The 23,422-nt window shown below is 46.2% G+C and overlaps 1 protein-coding gene across 3 annotated transcripts in view; it reads right to left on the bottom strand.

The window, feature by feature from the left end:
• The window catches only part of hsf1 (heat shock transcription factor 1), a 42,975-nt gene that overhangs the window by 5,781 nt on the left and 13,772 nt on the right, over positions 1 to 23,422 (bottom strand). For all 3 annotated transcript variants that reach the window (XM_027166612.2, XM_027166610.2, XM_027166611.2), the window contains exons 4-10: positions 19,592 to 19,728; positions 19,070 to 19,194; positions 13,889 to 13,964; positions 10,791 to 10,852; positions 10,497 to 10,584; positions 10,238 to 10,371; positions 4,654 to 4,887 (exon numbers count right to left, since the gene is read on the bottom strand). In XM_027166612.2, the coding sequence (XP_027022413.1) occupies positions 4,654 to 4,887; positions 10,238 to 10,371; positions 10,497 to 10,584; positions 10,791 to 10,852; positions 13,889 to 13,964; positions 19,070 to 19,194; positions 19,592 to 19,728 (856 nt within the window). The remainder of the gene's footprint in view (positions 1 to 4,653; positions 4,888 to 10,237; positions 10,372 to 10,496; positions 10,585 to 10,790; positions 10,853 to 13,888; positions 13,965 to 19,069; positions 19,195 to 19,591; positions 19,729 to 23,422) is intronic.

The following is a 23,422-nucleotide window of genomic DNA, read 5'->3' as shown; positions in this document are numbered from 1 at the left end:
AATACATAATGAAAATATTCGGCAGCCTTTAGACAATCCTATGCTGTCTGACTTGCCAGATTCTCCACAAATGTTTAATTCATTCATTATATCAGTTGGAATTCTGTTACCCCTCAACATGTGAATTATGCATAAAAAAGAGCAGAATTTCCCATTAAACTTGTCATGAGTATTAACATTATCTGTTTGTGCCTATACCAAGCCATCAAAATCAGCCACATTTTGCTTTAACTAATGTGCACATGTGTGTATATATGTATGGGTATGTAATATATGTAGTTTTTATGTGTATAATGTATGTGTATAATGTATGTGTGTATGTGTGGGTATGTGTATAATGTGTGTGTGTGTATGTGTATAATGTATGTGTATAATGTATGTGTGTATGTGTGGGTATGTGTATAATGTGTGTGTGTGTATGTGTATAATGTATGTGTATAATGTATGTGTGTATGTGTGAGTATGTGTATAATGTGTGTGTGTGTGTATGTGTATAATGTATGTGTATAATGTATGTGTGTATGTGTGGGTATGTGTATAATGTATGTGTGTATGTGTGGGTATGTGTATAATGTGTGTATGTGTATAATGTGTGTATGTGTATAATGTATGTGTATAATGTGTGTGTGTGTATGTGTATAATGTATGTGTGTATGTGTGGGTATGTGTATAATGTGTGTGTGTGTGTGTATAATGTATCTGTATAATGTATGTATGTATGTGTGGGTATGTGTATAATGTGTGTGTGTGTATGTGTGGGTATGTGTATAATGTGTGTGTGTGTGTGTGTGGGTATGTGTATAATGTATGTGTGTATGTGTGGGTATGTGTATAATGTGTGTGTGTATGTGTGTATGTGTATAATGTATGTGTGTGTGTGTATGTGTATAATGTATGTGTGTGTGTGTATGTGTATAATGTATGTGTGTGTGTGTATGTGTATAATGTATGTGTATAATGTATGTGTGTGTATGTGTATAATGTATGTGTATAATGTATGTGTGTGTATGTGTATAATGTATGTGTGTGTATGTGTATAATGTATGTGTGTGTATGTGTATAATGTATGTCTTTGTGTCTGTCTCTGTCTGTGTGTCTCTGTCTGTGTGTCTCTGTCTGTGTGTCTCTGTCTGTGTGTCTCTGTCTGTGTGTCTCTGTCTGTGTGTCTCTGTCTGTGTGTCTCTGTCTGTGTGTCTCTGTCTCTCTGTCTGTGTCTCGGTCTCTCTGTCTGTCTCGGTCTCTCTGTCTGTGTGTCTCTGTGTGTGTCTCGGTCTCTCTGTCTGTGTGTCTCTGTGTGTGTCTCGGTCTCTCTGTCTGTGTGTGTGTCTCGGTCTCTCTGTGTGTCTCGGTCTCTCTGTGTGTCTCGGTCTCTCTGTGTGTCTCGGTCTCTCTGTGTGTCTCGGTCTCTCTGTGTGTCTCGGTCTCTCTGTGTGTCTGTGTGTCTCTGTCTGTCTGTGTGTCTCTGTCTGTCTGTGTGTCTCTGTCTCTCTGTCTGTCTGTGTGTCTCTGTCTCTCTGTGTGTGTCTGTCTCTCTGTGTGTCTGTGTGTGTGTCTGTCTCTCTGTGTGTCTCTGTCTGTCTGTGTGTCTCTGTCTCTCTGTCTGTCTGTCTGTGTGTGTCTCTGTCTGTCTGTCTGTGTGTGTCTGTGTGTGTGTGTCTCTGCCTCTCTGTCTGTGTGTGTGTGTGTCTCTGCCTCTCTGTCTGTCTGTCTGTGTGTGTGTCTCTGCCTCTCTGTCTGTCTGTCTCTGTGTGTGTCTCTGCCTCTCTGTCTGTCTGTCTCTGTGTGTGTCTCTGCCTCTCTGTCTGTCTGTGTGTCTCTGCCTCTCTGTCTGTGTGTGTGTGTCTCTGCCTCTCTGTCTGTGTGTGTGTCTCTGCCTCTCTGTCTGTGTGTGTGTCTCTGCCTCTCTGTCTGTGTGTGTGTGTGTCTCTGCCTCTCTGTCTGTCTGTGTGTGTGTCTCTGCCTCTCTGTCTGTGTGTGTGTGTGTCTCTGCCTCTCTGTCTGTCTGTGTGTGTGTCTCTGCCTCTCTGTCTGTCTGTGTGTGTGTCTCTGCCTCTCTGTCTGTCTGTGTCTCTGTGTGTGTGTGTCTCTGTGTGTGTCTCTGTCTGTGTGTGTGTCTCTGTCTGTGTGTGTGTCTCTGTCTGTGTGTGTGTCTCTGTCTGTGTGTGTGTCTCTGCCTCTCTGTCTGTGTGTGTCTCTGCCTCTCTGTCTGTGTGTGTCTCTGCCTCTCTGTCTGTGTGTGTCTCTGCCTCTCTGTCTGTGTGTGTCTCTGCCTCTCTGTCTGTGTGTGTGTGTCTCTGCCTCTCTGTCTGTCTGTGTGTGTGTCTCTGCCTCTCTCTGTCTGTCTGTGTGTGTGTGTCTCTGCCTCTCTGTCTGTCTGTGTGTGTGTGTCTCTGCCTCTCTCTGTCTGTCTGTGTGTGTGTGTCTCTGCCTCTCTCTGTCTGTGTGTGTCTCTGTGTGTCTGTGTGTGTCTCTGTGTGTCTGTGTGTGTCTCTGTCTGTGTGTGTGTCTCTGTCTGTGTGTGTGTCTCTGTCTGTGTGTGTGTCTCTGTCTGTGTGTGTGTCTCTGTCTGTGTGTGTGTCTCTGTCTGTGTGTGTGTCTCTGTCTGTGTGTCTGTCTGTGTGTGTGTCTCTGCCTCTCTGTCTGTCTGCCTCTCTGTCTGTCTGTGTCTCTGTCTGTGTGTGTGTCTGTGTCTGTCTGTGTGTGTGTCTGTGCGTGTCTGTGTGTGTGTCTGTGCGTGTCTGTGTGCGTGTCTGTGCGTGTCTGTGTGCGTGTCTGTGCGTGTCTGTCTGTGTGCGTGTCTGTGCGTGTCTGTCTGTGTGCGTGTCTGTGCGTGTCTGTCTGTGTGCGTGTCTGTGCGTGTCTGTCTGTGTGCGTGTCTGTGCGTGTCTGTCTGTGTGCGTGTCTGTGCGTGTCTGTCTGTGTGCGTGTCTGTGCGTGTCTGTCTGTGTGCGTGTCTGTGCGTGTCTGTCTGTGTGCGTGTCTGTCGGTCTCGGTGGGTCTGTGTGTCGCTTTCGGTCTCGGTGGGCCTGTGTGTCGCTTTCGGTCTCGGTGGGCCTGTGTGTCGCTTTCTGTCTCGGTGGGCCTGTGTGTCGCTTTCTGTCTCGGTGGGCCTGTGTGTCGCTTTCTGTCTCGGTGGGCCTGTGTGTCGCTTTCTGTCTCGGTGGGCCTGTGTGTCGCTTTCTGTCTCGGTGGGCCTGTGTGTCGCTTTCTGTCTCGGTGGGCCTGTGTGTCGCTTTCTGTCTCGGTGGGCCTGTGTGTCGCTTTCTGTCTCGGTGGGCCTGTGTGTCGCTTTCTGTCTCGGTGGGCCTGTGTGTCGCTTTCTGTCTCGGTGGGCCTGTGTGTCGCTTTCTGTCTCGGTGGGCCTGTGTGTCGCTTTCTGTCTCGGTGGGCCTGTGTGTCGCTTTCTGTCTCGGTGGGCCTGTGTGTCGCTTTCTGTCTCGGTGGGCCTGTGTGTCGCTTTCTGTCTCGGTGGGCCTGTGTGTCGCTTTCTGTCTCGGTGGGCCTGTGTGTCGCTTTCTGTCTCGGTGGGCCTGTGTGTCGCTTTCTGTCTCGGTGGGCCTGTGTGTCGCTTTCTGTCTCGGTGGGCCTGTGTGTCGCTTTCTGTCTCGGTGGGCCTGTGTGTCGCTTTCTGTCTCGGTGGGCCTGTGTGTCGCTTTCTGTCTCGGTGGGCCTGTGTGTCGCTTTCTGTCTCGGTGGGTCTGTGTGTCGCTTTCTGTCTCGGTGGGTCTGTGTGTCGCTTTCTGTCTCGGTGGGTCTGTGTGTCGCTTTCTGTCTCGGTGGGTCTGTGTGTCGCTTTCTGTCTCGGTGGGTCTGTGTGTCGCTTTCTGTCTCGGTGGGTCTGTGTGTCGCTTTCTGTCTCGGTGGGTCTGTGTGTCGCTTTCTGTCTCGGTGGGTCTGTGTGTCGCTTTCTGTCTCGGTGGGTCTGTGTGTCGCTTTCTGTCTCGGTGGGTCTGTGTGTCGCTTTCTGTCTCGGTGGGTCTGTGTGTCGCTTTCTGTCTCGGTGGGTCTGTGTGTCGCTTTCTGTCTCGGTGTCTGTGTGTCGCTTTCTGTCTCGGTGTCTGTGTGTCGCTTTCTGTCTCGGTGCGTGTGCGCACGCACGTCTGTCTCGGTGCGTGTGCGCACGCACGTCTGTCTCGGTGCGTGTGCGCACGCACGTCTGTCTCGGTGCGTGTGCGCACGCACGTCTGTCTCGGTGCGTGTGCGCACGCACGTCTGTCTCGGTGCGTGTGCGCACGCACGTCTGTCTCGGTGCGTGTGCGCACGCACGTCTGTCTCGGTGCGTGTGCGCACGCACGTCTGTCTCGGTGCGTGTGCGCACGCACGTCTGTCTCGGTGCGTGTGCGCACGCACGTCTGTCTCGGTGCGTGTGCGCACGCACGTCTGTCTCGGTGCGTGTGCGCACGCACGTCTGTCTCGGTGCGTGTGCGCACGCACGTCTGTCTCGGTGCGTGTGCGCACGCACGTCTGTCTCGGTGTGTGTGCGCACGCACGTCTGTGTGCACGGGTCTGTGGATTTTTTAAATGAACACAGCTTGAGATTTATAAGAGAAGATAAGAAAATATTTCTCTTCAAGCTCTCTCAGTCACTTACACTACAGTGATACTGAGGGGGTTTCTTGGGGGATGATGTGGTGGAGTTTTGTTAATACTCACTTGTCCAAACATGCCACACTTAAGCATTTCTGTTGTGATGAGAGCTGAGGTGGGGCAGGTGATGGTTCACTCTCCTGCAGAATAGAGTTAATAAAGGTGGTGGGAGAAAGGGGCGTGTCTGCAGGTAAAATGGACTCTGCCCCAACCTCCACGTCCACAGGACACACTTCTTCTACCTCAGAACTGTGGGTGGGGCTTAAAGGCTCTTCCTTCACATGCACCAATGGACTTGTCCTGTTAAGAGTACAAGAGGTGTGATGTAGAATCAGCTGTTTAATAACAATTAGCTGTCATACATACAATGTAAATACATGCTTCCAGGTTCCTCACATAGCTAATTACAGGGCTCTCAAGTTATGAAGACAGGCAAGAGTGACATCTTCAACCCCCCTTTATAATTTGTAATGTTGCTCCCATTTAAAACAGTTTGGCTCAAGACCAGACATTTTTAGGGTCATGATTGAGGACAATGTCCCGTCCAGAGGAAAGCTGTTTCGTGTTGACGTTTTGTTCAACCCGACGAAAATACCCTCTCTAATGAATGTTGTTTTTTTTTTTGGTGTTGCATTAAATCTTACCCAGATAGTGCTATTTTCTGATTGGCTATTGTGTAGCCTCTTTTATTGATTGGCTGATAAGTGTCAGGCTCTACTAAGAACTCCAGGGGAGACGCGATTGATTCCTGCCCGGTTCCATAGAGACAGCGGTGCACTTCCCTTCATTGGCCTGAGTGTTTTGATATATGACACGTCCATGTTGTGCAAAATTTATGATTTCACTTATTTTGAGGGTGGGGCTACACGTGACGTCACCAAAACACACGTGAGGCACTTCCCCTCATCGGACTGAGTGTATTGATATACGACACGTCCATGTTGTGCAAAATTTATGATCATGTGAATACCCGGTGGGGTGCCAATACTTTTGGACAAAAGTGACTACTAAGCGTTTTGACATTTCATGCAGTCATTAAGAAATTCTACTTATTATACTGCATAGATCCCCTCCTTGAACCGCCACCTTATTGTGGTGGAGGGGTTTGCGTGCCTGAATGATCCTAGGAGCTATGTTGTCTGGGGCTTTTTGCTCCTGGAAGGGTCTCCCAAGGCAGACAGGTCCTGGGTGACAGGCCAGACAGAGAGCGGTTCAAAAAACCCTTATGAGTAAATTAAAATCAAGGTCCGTGACGTCGCCCGGTAAGGCGCAACCGGGGCCCCGCCCTGGAGCCAGGCCCGGGGTTGGGGTTCGCAGGCAGAGCAACGTGGGGCCGATCTCCTGTGGGCCCACCACCTGCAGGAGAAACCGTAAGGGGCCGGTGCAATGTGGATTGGGTGACAGTCAAAGGCGGGGGCCTCGGCGACCCAATCCCCAGACACGGAATCTGGCACTAGGGACATGGAATGTCACCTCGCTGGGGGGGAAGGAGCCTGAGCTGGTGCGGGAGGTTGAGAGATACCGACTAGATATAGTTGGGCTCACCTCCACACACAGCTTGTTGTCGTTTCCCTGCGCCTTCGGGTCAGGGATAGGTCTCTCATGGTTACTTGTGCTTATGGGCCAAATGGCAGTGTAGAGTACCGACCTTCTTGGCGTGTCTGGAAGGGGTGCTGGAAAGTGCTCCGACCGGGGACTCCGTCGTTCTACTGGGGGACTTCAACGCTCACATGGGCAGTGACAGTGACACCTGGAGGGGCGTGATTGGGTGGAACGGCCCCCCCGACCTGAACCCGAGTGGTGTTCTGTTATTGGACTTCTGTGCTAGTCAGTTTGTCCATAACAAACACCATGTTCAAACATAAGGGTGTCCATCAGTACACATGGCACCAGGACACCCTAGGTCAGAAGTCGATGATCGACTTTGTGGTTGTTTCATCTGACCTCCGGCCGTATGTCTTGGACACTCGGGTAAAGAGTGGGGCGGAGCTGTCAACTGATAACCACCTGGTGGTGAGTTGGATCCGATGGCGGGGGAGGAAGTTGGACAGACTTGGCAGACCCAAACGTACTGTGAGGGTCCGCTGGGAACGTTTGACAGAGTCTCCGGTCAGAGAGATCTTCAACTCCCACCTCCGGAAGAGCTTCAATCAGATCCCAAGGGAGGTTGGAGACATTGAGTCCGAGTGGACCATGTTCTCCACCTCCATTGTCGACGCGGCCGCTCGGAGCTGTGGCCGTAAGGTCTCCGGTGCCTGTCGTGGTGGCAATCCCCGAAACAGGTGGTGGACCCCGGAAGTAAGGGATACCGTCAAGCTGAAGGAGTCCTATCGAGCCTGGTTGGCTCGGGGGACTCCGGAGGCAGCTGATAGGTACCGAAGGGCCAAGCGAGCTTCAGCCCGGGTGGTTACGGAGGCAAAAACTCAGGTCTGGGAGGAGTTCGGTGAGGCCATGGAGAAGGACTATCGGTTGGCCTCGAAGAAATTCTGCCAAAGACGTCCGGCGCCTCAGGAGGGGGAAGCAGTGTCCTACTCACACTGTTTACAGTGGGTGTGGGAATCTGCTGACTTCGACTGGGGACATCCTCGGATGGTGGAAGGAATACTTTGAGGTTCTCCTCAACCCCACCGACATGTCTTCCACTGAGGAAGCAGAGGGCGGGGTCTCAGTTGTGGACTCGTCGATTCCCCAAGCTGAGGTCACTGAGGTAGTTGAGAAGCTCCTCAGTGGCAAGGCACCAGGGGTGGATGAGATCCGCCCTGAGTACCTCAAGTCTCTGGATGTTGTGGGGCTGTCTTGGTTGACATGCCTCTGCAACATCGCATGGAGGTTGGGGACAGTGTCTCTGGACTGGCAGACTGGGGTGGTGGTCCCTCTGTTTAAGAAGGGGGACCGGAGGGTGTGTTCCAACTATAGGGGGATCACACTCCTCAGCCTCCCTGGAAAAGTCTATGCCAGGGTACTGGAGAGGAGAATTCGGCCGATAGTCGAACCTCGGATTCAGTAGGAACAATGCGGGTTTCGTCCCGGTCGTGAAACACTGGACCATCTCTATACCCTCGCCAGGTTGCTGGAGGGTTCATGGGAGTTTGCCCAACCAGTTCACATGTGTTTTGTGGATTTGGAGAAGGCTTTCGACTGTGTCCCTCGTGGTGACCTGTGGGGGGTGCTCTGGAAGTATGGGGTCCGGGGCACTCTGTTAAGGGCTGTCCGGTCCCTATATGACCGGAGCAGGAGTTTGGTTCGCATTGCCGGAAGTAAGTCAGACTTGTTCCCGGTGCATGTTGGACTCCGGCAGGGCTGCCCTTTGTCACCGGTCCTGTTCATTACTTATATGGACAGGATTTCTAGGCGCAGTATGGGGCCGGAGGGAGTCCAGTTTGGGGACCACAGGATTTCGTCTCTGCTTTTTGCAGATGATGTTGTCCTGCTGGCTTCCTCAAGCCAGGACCTTCAGCGTGCACTGGGACGGTTTGCAGCCGAGTGTGAAGCGGCGGGGATGAGAATCAGCACCTCCAAGTCCGAGGCCATGGTTCTCAGTCGGAAAAGGGTGGCTTGCCCCCTTCAGGTTGGTGGAGAGCTCCTGCCTCAAGTGGAGGAGTTTAAGTATCTTGGGGTCTCGTTTACGAGTGAGGGAAGGATGGAGCAGGAGATCGACAGGCGGATTGGTGTATCTTCTGCAGTGATGCGGTCGATATACCGATCTGTTGTGGTGAAGAAAGAGCTGAGCCACAAGGCGAAGCTCTCTATTTACCGGTCGATCTACGTTCCTACCCTCACCTATGGTCATGAGCTTTGGGTCATGACCGAAAGGACGAGATCCTGGATACAGGCGGCCGAAATGAGTTTCCTCCGCAGGGTGGCTGGGCGCTCCCTTAGAGATAGGGTGAGGAGCTCGGTCACTCGGGAGGAGCTCAGAGTAGAGCCGCTGCTCCTCCACATTGAGAGGAGTCAGCTGAGGTGGCTCGGGCATCTGTTTCGGATGCCTCCTGGACGCCTCCCTGGGGAGGTGTTCCGGGCATGTCCAACCGGGAGGAGGCCCCGGGGAAGACCTAGGACACGCTGGAGGGACTATGTCTCTCTGCTGGCCTGGGAACGCCTCGGTATTCCCCCGGAAGAGCTGGAGGAAGTGTCTGGGGAGAGGGAAGTCTGGGCATCCCTGCTTAGACTGCTGTCCCCGCGACCCGGCCCCGGATAAGCGGTAGAAGAAGAAGATACTGCATAGAACAGTATTTTGGGGGCGGGGCTACACGCGACGTCACGCGAGTACACTTTTGTCCAAAAGTATTGTCACCCCACCGGTATTCACGTGACGTCATGGGCAAAAGCTGCAGGACAAGTTACGCGTTGAAAAAGTGTCCGGAAGAAGAAGAAGAAGCAGAATAATAATAAGTATGCAAGAGAATAAGAATGTTGCTTTAGCAAGCACCATTAATAATAATAATAATAATAATAATAATAATAAAGTATGCAGAATAACAATGATGTTTTGCAAGCACCATTAATTATATGAAGTCATGTCAGCATCTCAGCTATACACATGACTAAATTAATATCAATAAAATCACTGAATTAAAAAAAAAAAATACAATATTTTAAAATAATTCTATCTAAAAATTCTTTCATATGAAACCTTTGAGAGATATTCAATAAGATTCTTTCTGAATAAAATCTAATAGCGTCTAATAAAAGGTGCTTCATTGTTGATAGGTTGTTTAGATCTATCTACAAGCTTCAAATGTCATCATGACAAACCCATGATACAAAAGCACTGCATGTAAAGCAGCGTTTAGGTTAAGTACTTACAGTATTTTCCGCACTATAAGACGCACCTAAAAGCCTTAAATTTTCTCAAAAATCGGCCGTGCGCCTTATAACCCGGTGCGTCTTGTGTGTGCACTGAGTTCCAAAAATCTGTAAAAATGTTGTGTGACTTTGGTAAGCGCTCCGCTTGATTGACTGTCGGACCATTTCCCACCAACACAGGGACGTAATACATACACTACGTATGCTGGCAGCGATAAACCAATCAGAGAACATTACGTAATATGTACAGTACGTACGCTTACAACCGCCACGCCTCCGGTAGGTACAGTATAATACCAGTATGTTGCAAAACAACATTTGTTTCTTCCTAACCATTATGCGCTCCACACTCCAGTCCAGTAGGTGGCGGTAAATGCACCTTAAGTTGGTTTGCCACCCGCCAATAAAAATCAGATGCTTACGAGGCACAATACAAACTACAGGCTATCAGTTACGCGGTTGTAAATGGGAATAGAGCAGCTGAAAGTGTTCAACATCAATGTAGCTATGGTTCGGGAGTGGAGGAAGCAAGAAAATGTACTGCATCAAGTTAAGAAGACACAGTAGATAAGGACTTTGGAGGATTTGTGGGAGAAGATTGATTAAAAAATAATGTGCGTGTTAAATAGTAGAATAAAGTTCAACTAAACTCACTGTTTTGTTTCTGTTACCTTTTTTTAGACCTTTTGTTTTAGCATGCGCCTTATAATACGGTGCGCCTTATAATACGGTGCGCCTTATGTATGGGTTAAGTACAGAAATAGACCCGTAATTGACACTGCGCCTTATAATCCGGTGCACCTTATGGTGCGGAAAATACTGTATTAATAATCTAAGATCTTGCCTATCCTCAATCCACTCTTCAGCACTAGCGGGGCCGCACTGAGCCAAGTCGGTGATGTCGGAGATTATCGGGCCGGTCTTGACCGGTGCAGTATTCGAGAAGAGGCCTGTTCCTGTGAATGTCGCTCCAGGGGACTGAAGAGGAAGAAAAAAAATGTTGAGCATCCTATTTCACATTCACCGTTATGATCACCTCCACTCGGAGTTTTGTGCACAAGTTCTATACCATCTCAGGTTGTGTCTGATTCAGTAGTACTTACAGGGAGACTGTGTGTAGACTCCAGAGAATACTGCCTGCTGTATTTAGGCATGGAGTGTGTTGTGCTGCTGTCATTTAGCATCAGAGGACTAAAGAGACAGAGAAAGCAAAAGAATGAACATTCAAGCAAGAACATCATTGTTTGTTTGTTTTTTATTAAAAGAAACAGGGACAGTTACTTTTACTAAAAAATAACTAAAAGACAGAATATTGTAAATCAGCATTATAATGTTTGTAAAGAAATAAAGGTTATAAATGTTGATGGAATGATCTGGGAAATGTCTGAAGGACTTGCATCTTTCTTTTCACCCCAAGAACTCTGTTGGACCGTGCCAGCGTGACAAGGAACTGGATGAGCTATGGAAGGAAAAAAAACAGTGTTAGTAGAGAACATTAACATGCAAACATGATCTGAACCGACTCCAACTCCTCGCTAATGAAATATTTAGTGAAATGTTGACAGATATTCGCAGTACATGTGGTGATTTAAGGACTTCACTGGATCACATATTTAATAAGCCACTATAATCACAATATTGGAGCAGGTACGATGTGAGCCTGTAGCAGCACTGCTCAGTTTAAGGAAATAGTGAAACCTCACAAGCTGAGTAAATAATTATATAGCACTTTTCACAGATAAAGTGCTTTACAAAATATAACAATAAAACTTAAATGTACCATAAAACAATCTTACAAAGTAAAAAAAGAGAAATACTACAAAACAGGGATGAAACCATAAAAGCCCAGTCAGCTAAAAGCTTGTCTAAATAAAGAGTGTCTTCAGTTGCTTTTTAAAGGAATCAGCAGAATCAGCCACACGCAGAGACAGGGGCAACGTGTTCCACAGTCTGGGGGCCACAGACTTAAAAGAAAGATCTCCCCGAGTTTTGAAATGGGTTTTAGGGACCACAAGCAGATTTTGACCTGATGACCTCAATGCTCTCGAAGAGCCATACGGGGTCAACAGGTCAAAAATGTACCCAGGAGCATTCCCATGGAGGGCTCTATAAGTGAGGACCAAAATGTTAAAATCAATTCTATATTTGATTGGTAACCAGTGAAGAGAGTATAAAACTGATGTGATGTGGGATCTTCTGCTGGTTCCAGTTAAAAGCCTCACTGATGAATTCTGAACAATCTGAAAACAATTTAAAACATGTTTGCTAAGACAAGTAAAAAGTAAATTACAATAATAAAAACACGAAGAGATAAAAGCATGTATAATCATCTCTAAATCTACATTGGACAACATTTTCCTCATTTTAGAAACATTCCGTAAGTGAAAAAATCAGCTTTTAACCAACTGTCCTGAATGTTGATCTAAAGACATGGATTGATCAAATACAACACCAAGGTTCCTGAGGCTTGACTGAACAGAAGAGCCCAAAGAACCAAGATATTGCCTGATCTGTGGAATTTTCTTATCTGGGGCAATGATCGAAGTTTCTGTCTTTTTCAGATTTAGTTGAAGGTAGTTACTGCCCAACCACTCCTTAATACAAGACAGACACTCCAACAGGCCAATAGGCTAGACAGCAAGTGAAACTCAGACTCCCTGAAAGAGCAGTATAACTGAATATCATCAGCATATAAGTGATAGGACACATGTTTAAAACACTGGATTTTCTGAGCAAGAGGTGTCATATACAGTAAAAACAGCAAAGGACCTAATACTGATCCCTGTGGTACTCCACATGAGAGAGACACAGTGTCAGACATGATCTGATTTATCACAACATAAAAAGTTCTCTCAGTAAGATAAGAAGAAAACCACTGAAGTACAGACCCAGATAAACCAATAACATTTTGCAAACACTTTAGCAAAATTTTATGGTCAACTGTATCAAACGCTGAGGTTAGATCCAGTAGAACCAACACTGTGTACTGGCCCGCGTCTGCTGCCATCAAAATGTCACTTGACACTTTAAGAAGAGCTGTCTCAGTTGAGTGCACTTTGTGTAAACCTGATTGAAACTTGTCCAAGATTTGAAGGTAATGTAGACAAGTTGAAAGTTGATTAGCTACCACTTTTTCTAAAATTTTGGAGATGAACGGCAATTTAGACATGGGCCGGTAGTTTACAGGGCCAGCAGGATCCAGGTTTGGCTTTTTTTAAGAGTGGGGTTCACTACAGCTTGTTTAAAAAAGGAGGGATAGTAGAAAGCCAGTAGAAAGAGACAAGTTTATCATATTTACCAGACAGGGAGCAAGCGTATCAGTAGCGATTAACAGGGATAATGTCAACGGGGCTAGAAGAAGATTTCATCTTTTTTAATAAAACCTTAATGTCCTGTAGACTGACAGGGGAAAAACGGTCCCAAGAGTGGAGAGGAGAACCTCTATTATACTGTAGGTGTGCGAGGAAGGAGAAATACTGTCCCTTATGTCCTGCACTTTACTGACAAAGAAATGTAAAAATCTGTTACAGTCAGCTAATGAGTATATAGATACTTGTGGAGCTGGGGGCAAAACAATATTTTAATGGTGTCAAACAGGATTTAGGATTTTTCTTATTTGCAACAATAAGATTTGTGAAATAATCAGATCTGGCCTGTTTAATCATAACATTAAGAGCTGTGATCAGCTCCTTAAAATATAACCTGTGTACTTCAAGATTAGAGGTTTTCCATAAACGCTCCACTTTATGACAATTTCTCTTGAGACTAAAGATGCTTTCATTCAGCCAAGGACAGTGTTTTTGTGGGGAAATAAGACTGTGTTTAAGCGGTGCCACATCATTTAAAACAGACACACAATGATTATAAATGATTGAACTAATGACTCGGCATCAGTACACTCAAAAAAAACTTAATCAACAGCAACTTGATATATAATACCTTTCCTTTTCACTCTGATAAACCTGACTAGATAAGGTAACAGACATCACTATTTTAGAGCATTTCTTGTGGACTCACTGGAAATATTTTGGTTATTTAAAATACGAAGTGTAACAGTGGCACCAAAACACAACACAATGTCTCAGAGTAAAGGAAATATTTTTAAATCCAGGCCGGTTGTGATCTGGGATAGATTTTTAAAGGGAATTAAGAGAGAGATACAGAAAGTACTTCCAGAATTTCTAGGTGCTGCTCCTATTTTATTTCTGTTTGGACTGGTTAGATGTTTTCACCCTCCTCGTGTCCTAGCATCCAGACCGTGAGACTGAGTGAAGGTCCGAATGTAACACTAATTCCCTCTGAACAGTGCTGTTGTCAGTGTTGGTCTAACAAATTTACCTTCAACACAAAGTCAAGAGTCGATACACACTGAAAGCTTGCAGGAAGTAATGAATGCTTCAGTCAAGGGAGTTACACCATATTGTAAAGTGCTGATGAATAAGTAAAGGAAACCATATTAGAGTGTAGTAGGGTGAGAGGAGGCTGAAGGCGTTACCTTCTTTACAACTTTCTGTTGCTGGGTATGTTTCTGTCTCAGCATGGCCACTTCTCTCCACAAAGCTTCATTCTCACTGTAAAAGAAGGCAGCAGTGATGTTAGTCACCCCGACAGAACAGGGAAGTTCAGCTGATCAAAACAAACATTAAGACCATGTACCAGCAGCACTGTCGCAGAATAAAGCTGAACAGTGTGTTTCCTTTACATTAAATCCTGTTCAGTATGCAGGAGAAATTCATAGCAAAAACTCAAACTTTGGATCCGGAATCATGAAAATACTTTTACATTTTTGCATAAAGTGCAAACAGCATTCGTTTTATATTAAACAAAACTGAAAGTAAAGCATGCTTTAGAAAAACGTCAGTAAAAGTCCCAGAACAATACAGTCACCAAATTGTTCTAGCTATATAATATTTCAGCATATACAATCACATCATCTGCTGACTGATGCAGATTTCTCCCAGATTTGCCATCTGAACCCACAGAATTCTGATTCAAAGTAAATAATGAATTAAATAGTAAACTGAAACCACTTGCCCTTTTCAGCTGTCAACAGCTAACCAGTATGAAATCTGCCCTTTATTACTGATCCTTATAGGTTGTAAAACAGCATTTAGGCTCATATGTACATTTACATTAGAATTATATACATGCACTCTTTCAGACAGGGATTAGGGCTCAGTGCTAAATAAAGTATTGGTTTAAAGAAGTAAATAACATTTATTATTGCCCTCTGGCTTGTGTGTTTCTTTCAAATTCAGTGCAGCTTTACAGACTACAGATTTGTTGCCTCCCTCCCAGACTTCTACACTCGGTTTGAGGTTCAGAACATAGTGACCATTCAGCATCATTATGGACGTCATAAATGCTCTAATATTGTCCTCAAATGTAATGTGGAATCTGTACGAGTTTTTAAAGAAATGCTTTATAACTGGATCTGATCTCAACTGCACAAGATGCAAATATGTTAGCTGTGGGCCGTCAGCCAGATGTTAACAAGGCAGCAATAAGATGAATTAAACGTCTAAATAGAATTCAGCTTAATTTATTACACCAGTTCTGTATATTAATGCTTATGCACAATGTGCTGAGGGCAGGAGAGAAAATGTCCTTTGTGAAGTGATATAATGATGAAATATTCTTCAGCTGTCTTTACAAAGCAGAGTGAAAGATTCTAAACCTCCAAAACAGGACTATAAAAGAGTTCAGCGTTGTCCTCCAATCCTCCCCTGAGCCCCATCGCTCGCCCATCTAACCCCAACCCCACTCAGGGTCTGGACCTTTACTGGGGCAGGTGCAGATTCCTCTATGCATCTGGGATTAAAACTCCACCAAAAATCTTAGCAGATGACCCTCACCACACCCCCTACTGCTCAGTCCACACTCAACTGACCAAATAAAGACACTCCCTATAGAGAATAAATAATATGAAGATGATTACATACAGAATAGATTTATAGATGATGCTTTACCATTTATTTCAGTGATCATTTTATAAAGTGAAAAAAGCCACCTGCTTTAATATCTATGAAAACCAACAGCACATTTTACACAAACTCCTGTAATCAGAGAACAGACATGAATCGTCATTGTCTTAAACATCACAGCTCTGTGTGTGTGTGTGTGCACGCGCGCTTTGACATGCAGTCTAACTTGGAGCTGGAACATCCCATTACGCTGTGAGTGCCTGCCTATATTAGGACGGTGACTAACTCAGGCAGAAATGTTAAGCGTTTCTACACTACAGAGTGAACACTGCTAATAATAAAATGCTTAAAGTGGTTAAAGTGAGATAGAATGGCAGTCATCAGGAATGTGAAGACTCTAGAAGCTTATTTTATTGTTTCAACATTATATACCTGCAGGTTAAGTCTGGAATCCTGCTCAAGACTGACTGATAGGATTAGATTTTTCTTCTCTTCAAATTGGTAGTACAATATGGAATAAAAACACTGTCGATAATAATCGTACGTAATTCAAAGAATGTGTGTGTAAATTTTAATTTTGCGGAGTTGGATCCCAAAACCTGCGGCCACGACAGTTTACAGATACGAGATTTTGTGTGTTTGTTCAAATACAACTCCAAAATGTACGACTATGACAGTTTACAGACACAACGCTTGTTTTCACAACACCTCTTTTTCACACATGAAAACGGTCTGCGAAACAACTGTCAAAAATACGTCATCACGTTCACAGGCATTACTATCCGAGGGAAGATCAATTCCACGAAGTGCGCATGCGCCCCGCTCTCTTTTAAACCACTGTCGAAATGGCGGATCAGCAGCCAAGCGCTCACTCATCGTCTCGGGTTTTTTCCTTCCAAATTCGGACATGTTTAAGGGTTAGTTATCACTAATAACAGAGAGGAGTAATATTACAGATGTAGGTTAACTATAGTAAGTAAGATTAGCTCTCAGAGTAAGGTTACATTAGGTGCTTAAAGAATACAGCTGTTTAGGAGGTCATCACTGCAGTCTGTAGCGTGATGAGATAGGCCTACATAAAACACACACACACATACACACACACACACCTAGCCATTTCCTGCTGCACTGACTGCCCATTTGACTTGGACCTTCTTACTCATGCTGACTGTCCACTGAAATTGGACTGGTTCGCCATTTTCTGTTGTCCAACACTTAAGGTGTCGGTCAAGATCGACACCAGAATCAGGGCTGAGTGCAAGATGTCACCTAATGGAACCTGATAAACAATAAAATATGACTAACACTTAAGCAGTGAACACATATTGTATGACCTATCTCTGTAATATTACTCCTCTCTGTTATTAGTGATAACTAACCCTTAAACATGTCCGAATTTGGAAGGAAAAACCGACTTACCTGAGACGATGAGCAGTGTTGTAATGTGACGGAGTAAAAACACTTCGTTACTGTACTTAAGTAGAAATGTCACGTATCTGTACTTTACTTTGTTATTTAAATTTATGTCAACTTTCACTTTTACTCCACTACATTTCCTAGATAAAATGTACACTTTTACTCCGTTATATTTCCACAAAGCATCTTCGTTACTACAAAATAGAATCAGAAGAAATGTGTGTGACTGTAATAAGGGAGGTTTGGTGTATCACTGCTCCTAGATTGTATTACGCTCCACACGCTGTACCGAGAAGCACAGGTACGCGCAGCGTGCACGCGCAGTCAGAGCTGGGGGCGTTTATCTATAACGGCAACCAAAAGCAGTGAAATGTCACTATTCTTATTACCAGAGTTGTAGCACAAACAAAATATTAATGCAAACAATACATTTAATACTAAATAAAAATAACATTTATTGATTTGGTCTTTGTGAATATTTGTTTATTAATGACTGCATTCATCGGACACAGTGTTTGTAGAGAATACACACACACATGAACTGATCTGATTCAAGACTGGCATCATTACATCATGCATAACATTTTGGTGTCCACTTTTACCATTTAATAACACCATAACTTTTGTCTTACTATGTAGTCATATAATATATAATATAAAACTCTTCTTGTTTTAAATTCTCACTGAGGGATAAAACCCCTAAAGATGAAACCCTAGAACTGCCCCTGATCTTATGCCGACCGAAAATCACTGAAATTTTACTTTTACTTCAAATACTTAAGTACATTGAATATCAGAAAATGACTTTTGATACTTAAGTACAGTAAATATCAGATACTTTAAGACTTTTACTTGAGTAATATTCTAAAAGGTGACTTTCACTTCTACCAAAGTCTTTTTCTAGTGCGATACTTGTACTTTTGCTCAAGTATTGCTTTCTACTACTTTATACAACACTGACGATGAGTGAGCGCTTGGCGGCTGATCCGCCATTTCGACAGTGGTTTAACTTCGTGGAATCGATTCATCTTCCCTCGGATAGTAATGCCTGTGAACGTGATGACGTATTTTTGTGAAAACAAGCGTTGTGTGTAAACTGTCATAGTCGTACATTTTGGAGTTGTATTTGAACAAACACACAAAATCTCGTATCTGTAAATTGTCGTGGCCGCAGGTTTTGGGATCCAACTCCGCAAAATTAAAATTTACACACAAATGCTTTGAATTACGTACGATTATTATTGACAGTGTTTTTATTCCATAGTAAAAGGGCTGTTTTAAAAATCCTGTGTCAAATAAATTCAATATATTTTATTGTGTAGATTTTTGTTGCTTTAAAAAATGTGAGACAAGAATAATGCATCAGTGACCAGCACATGCTACGCTTTGTTTTTGTGTAGAATTCAGCAGAATTGTGGAGCAGCACACAGTGTGTGTGTGTGTGTGTGTGTGTGTGTGTGTGTGTGTGTGTGTGTGTGTGAGAGAGTCAGAGTCACACTGAGGTACAGAGACATGTCCTGGTCAGGTCTCCTCTCATCATTTTTTATTCCTGTCTAGCTGCTTTGAGACTCTGATACACAAACAAAACTAAACTGCACTAGAGGTTTGGAGCCCTACTGAGAGCTCCTCACTGAGAAGGTCTCAGACCACATGTTCTGGTCCACACCTGAGTATGAGAGCCATGTTCCCACCTGCACAAACCAAATCACTCCACAGGGAAATTACTGTTTTTCTGAGTGAACATGGAGACTACACTACATGTACTACATTTAAATACATTACGTTTAATAGGCTTCGGTTGATGTGTCTGCACATCATGATACTGAAGGTACTACTGGTATTTTACCTTACACTATAATCACATCAAACAGAAAAAAGATTCACCTTACTATTGCCTACAGAGACGCAGCAATGCATGAGGAACCCGAGGGCAGGTCACTGCCTCCTGTGTGCATTTCAGTCCATGGTGAGTGTCAATAAACTCAGTTTCTGATCAGGAGCTTAAAATAACTGGCTTTAGGCTGTACACAAAGCACAGAGCTCCATGAAGACATGGTGTGTGAAGGTTGGAGTAGAAGATCTCGAGTGTCCTGCACCGAGCCCTGACTCTGACTCAACCCCACTGAACACCGACTGAACCCCAGACCTCCTCACTCTTACACCATCAGGGTCTGATCTCACTAATGCTCTTGTAGCTGAATGAACACAAACCCACACAGACTCGCTCCAACATCTAGTGGTAAGTCTTCACAGAAGAGAAGAGAAGAGAGGAGCTGATTATAACAGTGAAGGTTATGATGTATAAAAGAAAACAGAACACGGAGCGTCTCACTTACTGTTTCAAGGTGCTGATTTTGCCGTCCATTGACTCCTGCTTTCCCTTCATGTGCTGCACATCCGAGATGATTTTGGTCACATCCTCTGGGCTTAGCTTCAGTTCCTCGTGTTTAATATTAGATACCTGAAGATTAACACCAAGAAGCTGTCAGAGAGGTTTGTGTGTGTGAGAACCAATGAACAGATGTTTAGGAGGGGGCAAAAATGTAATACAAATGATTACAGATGATGATCCTTAAGACTGTAAAGTGTCTCTGCCACACACACACACTTTACTATTGTACATAGTCAGTGTTATTTTTGTATTTAGTAGAAAGGTGTGAGAAATCACAGACGAGATCCTGCATCAGCCTTTTGTGAGTCATGGAGAAATGTGACAGGTTTTTATTAGAATTCAAGTGAAAAAGCAACAACAAATCAACTGGAAGAGAATGAGAGAGCTTATAATTCTTTGGGCTGAAAAAAATTCAATTCAAAATGCATTAGTTTTCCATTTATAAGGAGAAGAAAACTGAGCTTACCGTGGTCACCTTCCTCTTAATGTTCTCCAGCAAGTGCTCCTGTCCACGGATGAAGTACGGATGCTGGAACTCTGTATCATCTTTCTCAGGCTTCAACAAGCCTCCCTGCTCAATGTGGACCACTTTACGGAAACCATCTGTAGAGAGACAGGAGCAAAGTAACAGCAATATGTTACTCACCAGATATAGAACAGATGCACACACTCGCACACTCAGGCTCTCGCACAGGCTCGCATTGCTTGCACACGCGCACTTTTGCACACACTTGATGTCCAAGATGGCTGTATTGCAGTAGCACGCAGCGGCCACTCCGGATACAATAGTGCTATTTAGCCAGTTTTAGCCAGACTATCTTTAGTACATAGACTCCAGAGACAGCGGTGTTCATTTATACGACTGCCAGAAGTTAACACAGTACAGATATCGTGCAACCAACCTGCACAATGATGTGTTGGAAAGGCTTCGCAACCGCTGCTCTCTGTGGTAACCAGGCCTCCAGTCCTCGAAAGGAAAGCGGTGCTTGAGGAAGCGAAAGTGCGGTAAGCAGACGGGTGTACATTCCCCCAGCGCTAATGCTAAAGAGGCTCTATGTGAACTCTATGGGGCCATTAGTGATCTGCACAACGTTCACCCCAATGGAATGTTCATCATCGCCAGAGATTTTAATCAAGCAAATCTCAAACCAGTGCTCCCTAAATTCCATCAGTATATGGACTTTGCAACGAGAGGGGAAAACACGCTGGATCTTGTTTACACACACATTCCTGGCACGTCTCATGCAAAGACCACTTCTTTAATTCCATTTGTCAGACTCTCTAAAGCAGTTTTGAAGCAGGTGAAAACTAGAACAGCAAGGGGCAAACTGTCCCAAGCCATCAGAAAACACAAGTGCACAAATGCCCAGACAATCCACAGCCACTTCCAGGACAGCAGAGACACCCAGTGCATGTGGCAGGACATACAGGAGATTACAAACTACAAGACGGCTTCACCTGCCTGTTATAGTGACGCCTCCCTTCCAGATGCACTGAACGACTACTACGCTCAGTTTGAGGTGCAGAACAACGTAGCGGCAAGGAACTCCATTCCTCCCCCAACGATCTGGTACTTTGTCTATCCACGGCCGACGTGAGGAGACCTCTATGCAGCAATAAGTCGTGGTTCAACATTTCCCTGAGCAGTGTTGTTCCTACGTTCCTCAAGACAAACACAATCATCCCAGTGCCAAAGATGTCTACAGTGTCCTGCCTTAATGACTATCGTCCAGTCGCACTCACAACCATTGAAGTGCTACGAGAAGCTCGTCATGAGGCACATCAAGACCCAGTTACCACCCTCACTGGACCTCCTACAGTTAATGTATCGTCCAAAACGCTCCACGGACGACATTTTCACGGCCCTTTATTTAGCTCTCACCCACCTGGACAATACAGACACTTATGTACGAAAGCTGTTCATAGACTTTAGTTCAGCATTCAACACAATCGTCCCTCAGCACCTGATTAAGAAGCTGATCCTGCTGGGACTGAACACCTCCCTCTGCAACTGGATCCTGGACTTCCTGACTGAGAGACGTCAGTCAGTCCGGATCAGGAACAGCATCTCCAGCACCACCACACTGAGCAATGGAGCCCCTCAGGGCTGTGTGCTCAGCCCACTGCTGTTCACTCTGCTGACTCACGACTGTACAGCAGTGCGCAGATCGAACCATATTCAGCTCCACAGATGACACGACTGTGGTGGGTCTCGTCAGCATACAGAGAGGAGGTGCAACTGCCTGGTGTAGAGCCAACAACCTTTCTCTGAATGTTGATAAAACTAAAAGAGATGGTTGTTGACTTCAGAAGAGCACAGAGCGACTACTGTCTGCTGAACATTGACAGATCATCGGTAGAGATCGTCAAGAGCAGAAAATTTGTTGGTGTTCATCTAGCGGAGAACCTCACTCACCTCAACCTGATCACTCAACACCAGCTCCATCACCAAGAAAGCACAGCAGCATCTCTACTTCTTACGAAGGCTGAGAAACACACTGTTTACCCCTCACAACCCTCACACACACACACACTGCTCACCCCTCACAACCCTCACACACACACTGCCCACCCCTCACAACCCTCACACACACTGCCCACCCCTCACAACCCTCACACACACTGCCCACCCCTCACAACCTTCACACACACACTGCTCACCCCTCACAACCCTCACACACACACACACACTGCTCACCCCTCACAACCCTCACACACACACACTGCTCACCCCTCACAACCCTCACACACACACACTGCCCACCCCTCACAACCCTCACACACACACACTGCCCACCCCTCACAACCCTCACACACACTGCTCACCCCTCACAACCCTCACACACACTGCTCACCCCTCACACCCCACACACACACACACAGCGCACCCCGCACAACCCTCACACACACACACTGCCCACCCCTCACAAACCTTCACACACACACTGCCCACCCCTCACAACCTTCACACACACTGCCCACCCCTCACAACCCTCACACACACACACTGCCCACCCCTCACAACCCTCACACACACACACTGCCCACCCCTCACAACCCTCACACACACACACTGCTCACCCCTCACACACACACACTGCTCACCCCTCACACACACACACTGCTCACCCCTCACACACACACACTGCTCACCCCACACACACACACACTGCTCACCCCTCACACACACACACTGCTCACCCCTCACACACACACACTGCTCACCCCTCACAACCCTCACACACAGCTCACCCCTCACAACCCTCACACACACACACTGCTCACCCCTCACAACCCTCACACACACACACTGCTCACCCCTCACAACCCTCACACACACACACTGCTCACCCCTCACAACCCTCACACACACACACTGCTCACCCCTCACAACCCTCACACACACACACTGCTCACCCCTCACAACCCTCACACACACACACTGCTCACCCCTCACAACCCTCACACACACACACTGCCCACCCCTCACAACCCTCACACACACACACTGCCCACCCCTCACAACCCTCACACACACACACTGCCCACCCCTCACAACCCTCACACACACACACTGCACACCCCTCACAACCCTCACACACACACACAGCACACCCCTCACAACCCTCACACACACACACTGCTCACCCCTCACAACCCTCACACACACACTGCCCACCCCTCACAACCCTCACACACACACACTGCCCACACACACACACTGCTCACCCCTCACAACCCTCACACACACACACTGCTCACCCCTCACAACCCTCACACACACTGCTCACCCCTCACAACCCTCACACACACTGCTCACCCCTCACAACCCTCACACACACTGCTCACCCCTCACAACCCTCACACACACACACTGCTCACCCCTCACAACCCTCACACACACACACTGCTCACCCCTCACAACCCTCACACACACACACTGCTCACCCCTCACAACCCTCACACACACACACTGCCCATCCCTCACAACCCTCACACACACTGCCCATCCCTCACAACCCTCACACACACTGCCCATCCCTCACAACCCTCACACACACTGCCCATCCCTCACAACCCTCACACACACTGCTCACCCCTCACAACCCTCACACACACACACTGCTCACCCCTCACAACCCTCACACACACACACTGCTCACCCCTCACAACCCTCACACACACACTGCTCACCCCTCACAACCCTCACACACACACTGCTCACCCCTCACAACCCTCACACACTCACACACACACACACACTGCTCAACACACAACCCACACACACACACTGCTC

Source organism: Tachysurus fulvidraco, chromosome 24 (genome assembly GCF_022655615.1).
Source record: "Tachysurus fulvidraco isolate hzauxx_2018 chromosome 24, HZAU_PFXX_2.0, whole genome shotgun sequence".
Taxonomy (NCBI): Eukaryota; Metazoa; Chordata; class Actinopteri; order Siluriformes; family Bagridae; genus Tachysurus; species Tachysurus fulvidraco.
This window is presented reverse-complemented; position numbering and strand designations above follow the sequence as displayed.